At 33.4% G+C, this 12,884-nt stretch overlaps 4 protein-coding genes across 4 annotated transcripts; all 4 read right to left on the reverse strand.

Moving 5' to 3' along the window:
• Positions 1-205: 205 nt before the first annotated feature.
• LOC106122873 (uncharacterized) lies at positions 206-3,177 on the reverse strand. Its single transcript, XM_013319002.1, has 7 exons — positions 2,993-3,177; positions 2,524-2,663; positions 2,200-2,345; positions 1,915-2,033; positions 1,537-1,671; positions 972-1,136; positions 206-533 (listed from the first exon to the last, which is right to left on the reverse strand). Exons 3-7 carry the CDS (start codon positions 2,231-2,233, stop codon positions 291-293), a joined length of 696 nt encoding a protein of 231 aa, XP_013174456.1. The 5' UTR covers positions 2,234-2,345; positions 2,524-2,663; positions 2,993-3,177; the 3' UTR covers positions 206-290.
• A 2,378-nt stretch (positions 3,178-5,555) lies between these two features.
• On the reverse strand, positions 5,556-6,979 carry LOC106122870 (methyltransferase-like protein 17, mitochondrial). The gene has a single exon (XM_013319000.1). The coding sequence runs from the start codon at positions 6,893-6,895 to the stop codon at positions 5,570-5,572; it is 1,326 nt and encodes a 441-aa protein (XP_013174454.1). The 5' UTR covers positions 6,896-6,979; the 3' UTR covers positions 5,556-5,569.
• Positions 6,980-8,453: 1,474 nt separating this feature from the next.
• On the reverse strand, positions 8,454-10,386 carry LOC106122871 (THAP domain-containing protein 1-like). The gene is made up of 3 exons (XM_013319001.1): positions 9,949-10,386; positions 9,150-9,330; positions 8,454-8,991 (listed from the first exon to the last, which is right to left on the reverse strand). Exons 1-3 carry the CDS (start codon positions 10,026-10,028, stop codon positions 8,503-8,505), a joined length of 750 nt encoding a protein of 249 aa, XP_013174455.1. The 5' UTR covers positions 10,029-10,386; the 3' UTR covers positions 8,454-8,502.
• Positions 10,387-10,695: 309 nt separating this feature from the next.
• Positions 10,696-12,576, reverse strand: Tapdelta (Translocon-associated protein delta). Its single transcript, NM_001311856.1, is given in 3 exon segments — positions 10,696-10,870; positions 11,340-11,496; positions 12,273-12,576. Coding segments are annotated over 3 exon segments (510 nt in total). The 5' UTR covers positions 12,525-12,576; the 3' UTR covers positions 10,696-10,769.
• Between the last annotated feature and the right edge of the window lie 308 nt (positions 12,577-12,884).

Below are 12,884 nucleotides of genomic sequence, written 5' to 3' on the forward strand. Positions count from 1 at the left end.
GTTCGAATCCCGCCATGTACCAATGTGTGTTTCGATATCGAGTTACATATGTACATTTATTCGACGTTATGATGAAGGAAAACATCGGGATGCTGCACATATCTGTGAAGTAGTACACTTAGTCAGCGTGGTTGACTATGGCCTAATCACCCTCAACTTAGTGTAGGCTCCGAGCCCCTCGGTGAAGAGAAGAAAAAGTTTCATAATGGCTGCCATGATATTTGACGTCTGCTGACGACTGTCTGTTTGATTTTTTTTTTGTTTTTAAATTGCTTCATTCATCTATAATTTTAGTAAAATATTGCTTTCACATTCAATCTAGGTAAGTAATCGATATATTTAACGAATTCTTCGTATTCACAACAGAAACTGTGTGTTCCGTCATTCGGCCGCCATTTTAACCATGAATAGTTTCGGTTGTCATCGCAAATGTCATTGCAAAACGTCAACTTGTCAATCATAGTGTTGTTGTAGTATGACGAATTTATCGATATAAATGCAACCGCTGTTTTCTTTTTAGGATCGTAAATCAACTGAAATAAAAATAATTAATAAACATTACATCCGAAATAATGGGTCATTAGTCTCTGAATGGTCAGTGAATTTTAGTAAACACTCTAGTAGTTTTAGTTTCTTAGTTATATAGTAGTTGTCGCCCGCGGCTCCGTTTGTGCGGAATTAAAAAAAAACTTAATTAGTGGCCTATGTGATCTTCCAGACTGTGTTCTATATTTCTGCCCAATTTGAGCCGTTCCGGAGATACAATCAAACAAACATCCATCCATCTAAACATTAGGAATTATACTATTAGTAAGATAAAAGAACAATTTTTCTTCTTTAGAATATTAATTAGAGATTAATTTTGGTTTTTAAACCCTATGCACCTTTATGTTTTTGTAGTCATTAACCTATTGACCGTTCTTTCATCATCACCATGGATATGGATGGATAGATGAAGAACACCAACTTACCTTATAGAAATACATCGGTACAGGTATAATTCTATTATTATTACTATCAACATGTAGAAACAATTCTTGCAGGTGACCATCTTTGTCAGCTAACGTAGCGACATTATGCGTCCCCGTGTACACTTGTACACCAGTTTCATATGACGAAATGCGACGACGAAGAGCCTTGTCAAGCAAAAAATGACTAGTTAGATTTTAATTTAAAAAAAATGAAACTGCGTAACAAGTACTACGTGTCGAATAAAAAATACAATAATATCGGTGATTCAGCTGCAAATTAATAGCATAGCAGTTTTGAATTTGCCTAATACAAATACTGATCAGTTCAATTTGGTTCCATTCTATTATATACTTGCTGTCCCCGCGATGCCATTAGCGCAGAAGTATAGAAAAAAAACTAAATTTGTAGCATGTAGTCTTCCAGAATATGTTCTGCATCTATGCCAAATTTTATCAAAATCCGTTGACCCGTTCTGGAGATACCTTCTAACAAATATCCATCCAACCAATCGCATTTATAATAGTAAGATAGTAAGATTTTGTCTGAATATATTAAGAATCTTACGTCTTCTAAGGCAGCCCAGTCTCCCGCGTTCCCTCGCATCCATTGCGGTGCCGCGTTGATATAATGAAAAGAAGCTTTTTGTGTCGCACGCATCACGAAGTCTGCTCTTGCTGCTAAGTGACCGCGGTTAAGAAACTGAAATAGTTTTGACAGGGGTAGAGTCACACATGCCATGCTTATAGCAGAACACCGAAATTATTTATATGCGGGACCCAGCAGCCGGCAACGACAGTGACAAATTAATCCAGCAAAAGTAATGATGTCTGCCGTTGCAGCACTTACCATGACATGCTGCTCCCGCTCGCCATCAGCTGCGTCCTGGACATTCGCTTCTTAAGCATTACTTTAAAAATGATAAAAAAGTCGCCCTTATCTTACCTGTGTCCTCGTAATATACTGTTGATCCATATTATCTCCTAGGATTTGATTCAAACGAGACTTCTGGTTCTGCACCGCGTAAACTTTTGACATTTGAACTTTGTCGAACACGCCGCCCTCTGTAGCAACAATTTAATACATCCTCACTAATCATAAATATTATTTGATCCTGGGTTTTCTATTTCAAAACATACGAATGAAAAGATATTGCTTTCTCAACTTTTTCAAAGAGAATAAAAGGGATAGCAATATGAGTTTCGCCGTAGGATTTATCGAGATTCTTACCAATGAAGTTAGGTCTACTAGAAGAGTTCTGCATAAAGTTACTCCACGGCCTGAGTTCGTGATGTACGTACAACGTCGACAGGAGCTGACGGGAGAAACACGCCGTGTACAGCGTGTGGAAGACATTACGGATGTAGTAACCTACCCTACAACAAATGATGTAAGCTTAAATCTGGTTAAGATAGTCTAAGAGCCCACTATATTCTCGCTATTTAGAGGTTTCATAGACTGAGCTACCATAATTTAGTTTGACTTATGTCCACCAGGACTGATATCCTTGTCCTAAATATCAGTTTTCCTCAAACAACTTGAGTTGATAAATACCGGTAAAGTTTATGTCGACCAGCGCAGCTTTCAGAAGTCTCCTCAGCTGAGAACCACGGCAGTGAAGTGCATTTAATATCTTTGAATTGTCCTATCCAGCGTCCAGACCGGAACACATTGTCGTGGAGACAATGCACCTCCTAAAACATATTCTACATTTCAACAAAGAATTAAATTCGCTTGCCATTTAAAAATATTATAGCAATCTCTATGAATGTATTTTTAAGGTGTGATTTCATAAAAATGATGATTACTTTTTTCATCGATATTATTATCATGTTACTAATAGGAAATATGCACATCACTAGCTTTATAATTTGAGATAATCTGGGTCTTTTAGATGCTTTAGTAACGACTCTACTTATCTTAATTACTAATAATTAGTAAAAGAGAACATTAAAAACTTAACTACATGACATTCCGCAAACAAAAATATATTCTTAGTATTAAATAAAATAAAACAACATACTATAGCATTGAAATTAGTTGTTTCATTGCCTAAAACAACAAACTTCTTGTTGCCGGGACATCCGACGAGCACAATATCCGAACGCGACAGCGAAATGGCGCCCGTCGGTGTATTTGGAGTCAAATATGTTCCATTTTTAATATAAACAGGCGATGGCTCACCAAAATCTGTGTTTAGAATGAGAGTACAATCTGAAAAAAATTAAGATTTAATGTGCTAATTACATCAACAAACATTATTTTGTATTCTAGACTTCACAAAAGAAAATATTTTGAAGAGCCACCTACCGGATTATAACTAAATAAAAAGGACCCGCTCAAATTCGAATAAAAAAACAAAGACGAGACTTAAAAATAAACTCTGCAAGAGTCTCCGAGGGAGTCGCCCTTTTGTAATTAAAACTAAACCAATGTAATTAAAGTTAAAAAAATCTTAGATTTTATTATTGAAATAATAATTGGTATAACATCTAATAATTAATACTGACTAACGTTGTATAAAAACCTAACGTTATAAAACAAGTGACTTCCGGATCTAAAAGAAAAAAACAAAAAGACACAAGTATCTTACTCTTACTGCCACGACCACTGACGTAATTAATGAATATTAAATAGATTAACAAAAAACATAATGCACAGCACGACTTCATCTTTAATGTCGTAATGTAGACAAAAAAAAACTAAGACAGGATGTAATGATTACGTATGTTTACATTTGCTCTCTTTGTCTTTTTCAAAGAGAACGACAAGGATGGCGATATTGTAGCATTAAACAACAGTGGAGATAGCGCGTAAACTATTACAATGTTGGCATATTGTCTTTTGTCGTACAATCTCGTAGATGAGTCAATTGACGTGAATTATTAATAGTAGGTTATTGCGAGAATATATTGTCTTGGTTATATTTTAATAATTATATGTAATTTAATAATTAAAATACATTTTATGGATATTTAGTATCATTTAATAGGAGGAGATTTGGTTTTCGTAACTCCACTGAATCGATAAATAACAAAGTAACCTTTTTATTATAATAATAATCTTGCGTAATAAATTTATGACAATAACAATGAATTAATTTATTGTCTCTATTAAAAATTAAATGTACTAATCAAATGCATAAATTAACGCAGAATTAACATTATGAACCCAAGCTTTAAGAGATTTCTGCTAAAAACACAATAAAAAAGACAAAACACTTCTGTTAGTGAATGTACCTCATAACTTGTCACTTTGTAACAATGTGTAAACAAAAGATTAGGTTAATTAGTGAGTAAAAAATGTAAACATTCAAAAATGCAATGACTTTCTCTAATGTTATCTTTGGAAAAATGCCAAATATGTTTTGGTATCAAATTTTTCCGCAATGGAAATTCACGGTAAAGATATTTTCAAGGATTTTTTTTATAACTTTGAATAACGCAAGCAAATTATTAAGTTATCAACTTTAATTGTAAACTGTTGGATCTTACTAACTTTATAAATGCGAATGTTTCGATGGATTTTTGTTTGAAAATATCTCCAGAACGGCTGAATGGATCTCGATGAAATCTGGTATAAATATAGAACATAATTTGTAAGAACATTTAGGCTGTTAATTTTGTTTTTAATGCGGACGGAGACGCGGGCGACAGCTAGTCTATAACTACTTAACAAGGCTACATAAATCTTCGAAACGCAACTTTGTGAGTTTCGATGATTTAGATTCCCTTGTATACAAACAAGGGCCTTATTATGGATTTATTGGTGACGATTTCTTTACAGGATCAATGGATGTCCTGTAGGAAATCATCCTCACCCCTAGAAAACCCCTTTTTACAAAGTCTAGGTCATAGATTATGTGGAGGGGACGGCGCGTACGCAGTCCCCACTAACAAAAATTACGCGTCCGAGTTATCCGCATTAGGGATAATCGCAGGGGTCAACCCAACCGCAGTGCAATGGAGGGGCCTCGCCCTGGGGGAACCGCCTTCGTGATCACGGTAGCCCCTACGCCAGGTAAGTATGATTTCACCAACGCGGCCGGCGAAGGTCATTCCCACAGCGGGATTTTCTATATCACGCTTTACGTTTTAGTTGAAATATACAGCGACATCTAGTATTAAGTTCAGTTGTAAAAATTTGAAATTTGTATCATTGTGCTTTAAATAATTGTCAATAGATGGCATTGTTATCAATAGTTTTATTCTTTAAGTTAAATTATTTTCTTTTAATACTTCTGACAGAGAAAACCCACCCACCCATCCATCCACATGACATCCATCTAAACATTTGCATTTATAATATTAGTAAGTTAAATAAAAAGCAGCTCTTCAAATTAATAAATATCTCACCAATTTTCAGGCATATCAGTAAAGCCGTTCTTGAGTTATAGATAGTGTAACTAACACCACTTTCTTTTATATATAAGTTACTACTCTTTTTAAAACATACTCTGTTTTTGTCAAAAACAATGATAACGAAGAACATCCAAATAACAATATTACTACATACAGATTTCAGTCTCGGAAACCAATGATAAATATATCTTAGAGTAACTACAGTAAGTACAATAAAAAAACAAATGTAGTTGATAAATTTATTTAACCGGTAATAAATCTCCCCAATTACTTGACCTAGCACATCTATAAGTTGTAGTATCAAATTTTCCTTTTGAAAAGATAATCTCCTTCAACTCCCCTTGTGACGTACATAACCTACAAACGGTATGTCTCGAACGGACTATCGGAGCTCTTACAATCCTCGGCCATTGTGGGTCATCTGTTGGACGTTCACCTTTCCTTATTATTATATATGTATACAAATCTGCTTGGATTTCAACTTTCGATGGGAATTTTAAAGTTTCATACTTCATTAGAAAGTTACATGGCGTTTCATGTTCTAGATATCTAGGGCACACGCTGTCGTTCGGACAAGGTGCGAATGCATAACCTTTTTGTTCATTATTACTGTTTAACACAAACTCTCTAGCTTCGTTGACAATTTTAAAACCAGCGTTAGTACCCTGTTCAACAATAATTAGGAAGTCTTCAGTTTTATTCCATAATTTCTGTATCGTTTCTAATCTTGTCTTCATATTTGGCATTTCGAATAAGGAAAATGCTGATAATACTATATTGTACTTCAAATCTGTGGATGCGGGAAGAAATTGTCTTTGAAAATATGCTTTAAATGGTAGAGGTACATTATCTTTACCTTCACATAGTATTAAACGGGATAAATCATTCATATGTACGGAAGTATCAACACAAAAGTATTCGAAAATATGTTCCTTCCAATATGTGTTTATTGCCCAAGTACCAGTTCCTACACCGGAACCAAAATCAAAGAAACTTCTCGGCTTGTAATTAGGTATTTTTCTGTGTATTTCATCAAATATACGTACTAGGATAGCATATTCTGGAGCAGCTCTGGCTATAAGATATTGTAAAGAGGTAGGTTTATCGTAAGAAATATTTGCCCAACTGTACACATTTTTCTTTAAAACGTTAAATACTGAGGTTTGTATTTTCTTTTCACATGTATCAATCTCTTCTTGAGATAATTCAGATCTATCTTTTGACAATTGTGAGTAAAATTTATGTGACATGGTTTTGTAAATGTTTGCCGCTTTTTCGTTGATTTCTCCCTCTTCGGGAGGTAATTTCCTTGATCGAAGATAGTTGTAAAGATCCTCACTTTCTTGTATCAGAGACTTAGCACCCGTGTCTCCTAATATTACTTTGATACCTTTCTGAATGTCGGGCGGTATTGTGGCGATTTTAACTTTGGTTCGTCCAGGATGATCGCGTGGTTTATATTCTTGAGATTCAAAATTGTCTCGTAGTCTAGCATCGATTTCGACTTTTGTAGAAAAATTTGCGTATACAGAATAATAATATGATAATTTAATTTTTCTTAACATTGTTTTTGTTTATTATAATTCTAACCTAAAAAAAATCGTCTTAATTTTGACACTGACGTTAACGATTCAATGGTTGCCATTGTCGAACTTCTTACTAATTTACAAATGGCAATAAATGAAGCACGTTTTTTTGCTTTTACAGATTCATTTATTTGTGCATTACCAAAAAATAAATAAGATTTTTAGAAAATTATCATGATAAGATTGAGTTTTTTTTTTATTCCTTTGTAACTTTGTAACAAAAAAAACATTTGTTAAAAGAGTATAGGACAAAATGAAATAACTTATAAAACATGTTATATGTATTAAATCTAAAATAACATAAATTAAATAATTTTATTGCCTAAAATCTTCAACTATCATTTCTTTTGTTTATATTCTTGTGTTTTTCAATGCAGCTTCTGAAATCGTTTACTTCTGTCTGACATTTCCTCCAATCTTTTGTAGTGGCAATACATTCCTGCACAATAAAAAAAAACAATAAACCAACTATACCAATGTTTTCTATTATGTTAGAAAATAGATAAAAATATTTAGCAACACTTGAAAAAGGCTCCGTACCCAACAACCATAGAACTAGATTTTGTTGATCAGAGCCTGTAACTTGCAAAGTATATTTGAAACATCAGTAAACACTTTTTTGACAAGGAAATATATGAATTTGAAATGAGACAGGGGAGGTTTTCATTTATTATCACTGCCATTTGCTTTTACAACAAAGATGTGTTTAGTAAAATAAATTAATAAGTATTATTGTTATGTCACACAATTTAACCTACTATTATAATAGTTATGAAATAAAATGTAAACAAACTTACTTGAACTTTATAATGCAATTCTAAGCAGCCACTTTTTCTAAGCATAGCCTCAACAGGATCATCATCTCCTTCCGATACTTTTTCTCGAGGTTTTACGGTCATTATGTATTTAATTTATTTATCAAATAAATCATTAACAATTTTATTTTACTACAACTTTAAGGTTAATTTCAAACTTTTCAACTGTCAATGTCAATTGCATTGACGTTTAAAGAATAAAAACGACAGATATACAAAATATGGTGGCAATGGCTATTCTAAAAAATATTGAAAAAAATATTTTAGTGAAATAGGTAAATAAATAATACAACAGACACAAGGAATATTTTATATTTTTGGCGAACAGCTCGGCAGAACTCAGTAATAAAAGACTGACTTTTATGCCACCGTATAGGGAAAAGTGGAAATAAGTAAAAAATTTACAATTTATTTCTGGATAAGTTTAAAACATGTAAAAGCATTATAAAGATATTTTATTAAGTATTCGTGATTATATTCATACAAGAAATATCTTGAACAAGTTTCGCGCAGCGTAATATCTATGACCAATTTTATTTTTTTTCATATTTTGTTATAGTCGTGAAAAAATTATAAATCAATTTCACAAACTAATGCAACATGCTACGAATAATACTTATAACATCCATAAAACCTTCAAGGATTTACGAAACGACTTTATAATTTCAGTATGGTTCTTTTAAAATTCACCATTTAATTTGATGAAATTCATACTGGCAGCTATCACATAGTAATATTATTATGAAGTATTATGTCTTCTGATATACTTTTTTACTTATCTACATCTTTTTTTGGTTTTACTTTACGATTTCTTTTCTTCGTCTTTTTTGTGTCTTGTGTTATATCATACTTATATAATACGTCTCCGTTCTCCGGATTAGTTATTTTAACCATAAAATTTTCATTCTCCTCGTTAATATTACATTTTTCGTCTAAATCTTTAATTGTTTTCTCCATGATAGCTATTTGTCTTTTAAAATAACGTACTTGTTCTTTTAAACGTCGTACATTCAAATCTTTTCGATCGACACTTTCTTTTAATTCAGAGATACGGTCGCAAAGTCTTTTAACGTTGTACGAAGTTATTTCTTTGTATAATTCTTCGTAATCTATTTGTGCTTCTGTCACCGGTTCTGGAGAATCTCTTTCTTTCAATGGCAACATTATTGATATTGGCTCTTGCGCAGACGCATTGCGCGCCATTGACGAAGCTTTTAAATGTTGATCTGATTCGAATTCATTTATTAATGAATCGAATGTCTGAAAAGGAATTAAGAAATATAATAATGAACAGATGAACTCGCATAAAAACAACATTTCTATTTAAAAACCAACTTTTTGTTCTGTACTCTTTGGTCAAAGGTCAACTTAACAAAGGGAAACTTTTTTTTATATATTAATTGAAAACGATGTCTTACAATAACTGGCAAGTTTAAAGTAGGTATTGCATTATCCAGTAAGCGTCGTCGAGGTTTTATAGAATGGTAGCAATCTTCTGTGAAATGTCGGGAACAGATAACGCTAAAGTTTGATGGACGCCAATTATCCCGTTTTGTGGCTTCAATCCATTTCTTTTTTATAGCTTTGTCTTTTGGGAATCTATAAAAAAAACAACATTAAATTTTAATTAAAAATAAAATTAAAAAGTCTACTGGACCAATGTATGCTGACGAAGGCTTTTAACATCGGGGAAGCTCGAGCCGCTCGGTTGAGACATGAACAGAAACGAAGTCGAAAAATGAAATAGACCCTAGTTTATTTAAATGAATTTATTGCTTTTAATAGGAAAAGGCCAACAAATAACAATGCTAAGTACACCATAACAAATTAAATTAATGAAAAGGAATAAATTTTTTAACTTTTTATGGGTGAAGAGTGAAAACCCTGGTATAATACGACTTTTATAAAACTAAGATTAATCGACACACAGGATCCTTAGATATGATGAATAATTTAATAATTTATGAATGAAAATATATGAAATAAGACCAGGTGACCGAGCACTCATTTTGTCCTCTATTCTGCGATGTTTTCATAATGTCTATGGTTAGATGAAGGAAAGAAAAGGATAGGTGTATATGAACTTTACACGTGTGTAAGCGAGATACAATCACAACAAAAAAACATAGGTTATAGTCTATGGACATCACAAAACAACCAGCATAAATTGAGCCAAGATGAAACTGTATTAAATTAATTTATCTTGATAGAACTTACCTATGGAAGGTGACTTCGTCAGTTTTTGTACATGAAAATCTACTGTTTTTCCCACACCATAATATAGCACACGACGACATTGTAAAATAATTATAATATCGATATTTAAAGCATGTTTTCGTCGCAAACACGTACGAACGGATCAATTTTCTGACTAGTACTGTTTTGGCGCCCTTCGGATCGATACAAATCGGTGCATACGTACTAAATAGTGCTCTGAATAATGACGTCTACGTCTAGTTTTCATATTACTCGAATTAATTTGTTTACTTATGGTGTTTAGTAATTATTATGAAGCGTAATTACGAATCTTCTATTATAAATGCGAATGTTTAGATGAATGGCTGTTTGTTAAGTATTTCCAAAACGGCACAACGGATCTTGACGAAAAATGCCGTATAATTTTAGACAGTATTGGTTATAACCATTTGGCGCGAATGATGTGCGTGTTACTAAGTCCAGTGTCAGATTGAATAGTGAGGGAAACCAAACGTCAACATTTTAGTAATATTAGTGTTGTGTCTATACACTGGCACATTTTCGGATTTTCTTCATAATCATATATATAAAATGCTCGTGTCCCAATTTTCGTTCCCATACTCCTCCGAAACGGCTTAACCGATTCTCATGAAATTTTGTGAGCATATTGAGTAGGTCTGAGAATAGGCCAACTTCTATTTTATTCTCGCGCGAATACAGTCGCGGGCGATAACTATAGGAATCTACTGTTTAATCAAAATTTCTTAGTCAAAGTTTTAATAATTTTATTTTTCATAAATTAAACATTTATTTTTTCTTATAAAATTAAAATCTAATATGTATTACGCTAAGATCTTGCTCTTGTTGTGGAGCGCGATGTACGCGACGAGTACTGAGAGAGCGGTGGCAAGGACTTCAGAGTTGACCCATGGTCCGGAGTAACCTGGTGACAAAGAAAAAATATCATTTTCCATCTTACTAATATTATAAATGCGAATGTTCGGATGAATGTTTGTTAGAAGCTCTCTGTAGAACTGTTGCATGGATCTCGCTTAAATTTGGCATAGATGTAGAACAGTGTCTGGTAGAACACATATACTAATTAAGTTCATTTAATTCTGCAAGGTGTCCCGGGCGACAGCTTGTCTATATAAATTAATAAAAATAGCTAATAGTAATATATAAAGGCTTTTTTTAAGTAAACAACCACTAGAATTTGCTGAAACAACAAAGGAACCGCTGCCCTCGGGGAAGGGGCAAAGAAAGAGAATATTTCCCCTTCCTATGTGTCACCTGCTCTACTTCTCCTTCTCACTTCCTTATAAGAAAAGGTTTGGAAGGGAATTTGTACTAAAATTAGGCCTTTGATAGGAAACCTACAGATAGAGTAACCTAATAACAGGGATACTCACTGCCAGGGTGGTGTAACTGTATAGCCAGTAGAGGTGCGACAGTTGCTGCAGGGTCCGCACGGCGAGCACGGCGGAGTGATGCCCAACCTTCCTCATCAAGTACTCTCACTTCATGCATGCCGGAGCGAGCTGTAGCTGGTTCTTCTGTCCATGACACCTGTTAATAAAATTAAATTGTCAATTAAACATGAACAAAAAGAAATGGAATAGTAATATAACCTGGTCAAGAGAGACTGAAAAACTGAATTTGCCGAAGTAGTGTAGCAATAGCTGCACATAGACATTTCTTATTGCAGATGCATTGCCAACAGTTCATCGACAGAGGAGGAGATGCTCAGAGAGGATATTTCCCCTACCTACGGGGTCTCTCCTTAAATCCTTCTTTCATATAATGGTAGAAGATTGAAGTATGTATGAATGAAAGAAGGGAGTAAATTCAGATATGATGGCTGATAGAGAGATATTGAAGATTACACACTGTGCTGACATGTAGGGAAAAGGGCAAACTGATTAGAGACATCTTTATTAAGGTTGTCAACATCTAATCAACAAAAATGTATGGTTGAAAAATAATGGAAAAAAGGTAGCAACCCTATTTGCTAGCTTGCATAATGATCCGAAATTTCATTTTTTTTTTGTATTATTATAGCCTTTCTATTGGATACAGTAATACATAGTAAATTAACTGTTTTCTTTATATACCACCAGTAAATAATGATTTAGGTCATTTAATGAGTAAACAGGACGACGTGGAGGCAGCTGGTCGACACAGCCGTAAAATCATATCAAGACAAGCACGACTTTTAGTAATGAAGAATACGAAGAAGAATGAGTAAAACTAAATTAATTCTTGTTTTTTCACGATGATCTTTTGACTCAATGCCAGGGAAAGAAACTATTTCGGATAACATCTAAAGATAACCAAAGACGTACCTGATATTTGTTCTCTCCAATACGAGCAGCTGTTAAAGGTTTTCCATCAACTTCAGCGTATAACGCGTAGTTTGGAGGCAATGGGTTATCACAAACTAATGTAAATTCTGTTATATATGCAATTTGTGTGACGATAGTTGCATCTAAACTTGTGAACGATGCCGCTTCAACTTTTGGATTTTGGCAACTTTGTCCATTTGCACTGCTAAATAAAGCAATAGCTGAAACTAAAAGCACAAATTTTGTGACCATTTTGTCTATTGTGACTTAATAATTGAAAAATTAATTCAACTTTTTAATAAACTCGTCCACGTATTCTTATTAGAGGTAAAATGAAATCGAAAGGTTTTTGAATCTTTAAATAATGACAGCTACGTCCGTTCAAATACCCGGTTCCGTGTCTACTTTCACTTGAAAAAATTTTAAAATTTAAATCGAATTCTATTAAATATTTCATTTTATCCTTAAATCTTTATACGTATACGTATATCAAAATAAAAGAAATATATTGGATATATTTTCTTTTAGATATCCATAATTATTATCTCTCCAATGCTACGAAAATATTTAGATTCTGTATTTTGAACGCCTTCTTAAAACATCAGCAGTGAC

This window comes from Papilio xuthus, unplaced genomic scaffold, assembly GCF_000836235.2.
Source record: "Papilio xuthus unplaced genomic scaffold, Pxut_1.1 DF826776.1, whole genome shotgun sequence".
Classification (NCBI taxonomy): domain Eukaryota; kingdom Metazoa; phylum Arthropoda; class Insecta; order Lepidoptera; family Papilionidae; genus Papilio; species Papilio xuthus.

Excerpts from the sequence above, each read along its gene's own strand:
- LOC106122871 (XM_013319001.1), bottom strand. The coding sequence starts at position 10,028 with ATGTCGTCGTGTGCTATATTATGGTGTGGGAAAAACAGTAGATTTTCA. Across the intron at positions 9,331-9,948 it reads GACGAAGTCACCTTCCATAG|ATTCCCAAAAGACAAAGCTA; the intron begins GTAAGTTCTATC and ends TTTTTTTTATAG. Across the intron at positions 8,992-9,149 it reads CTTTAAACTTGCCAGTTATT|ACATTCGATTCATTAATAAA; the intron begins GTAAGACATCGT and ends ATTCCTTTTCAG.
- LOC106122870 (XM_013319000.1), bottom strand. The coding sequence starts at position 6,895 with ATGTTAAGAAAAATTAAATTATCATATTATTATTCTGTATACGCAAAT.
- LOC106122873 (XM_013319002.1), bottom strand. The coding sequence starts at position 2,233 with ATGCAGAACTCTTCTAGTAGACCTAACTTCATTG. Across the intron at positions 2,034-2,199 it reads TAGTAGACCTAACTTCATTG|AGGGCGGCGTGTTCGACAAA; the intron begins GTAAGAATCTCG and ends TTGTTGCTACAG. Across the intron at positions 1,672-1,914 it reads AGTATATTACGAGGACACAG|TTTCTTAACCGCGGTCACTT; the intron begins GTAAGATAAGGG and ends AAACTATTTCAG.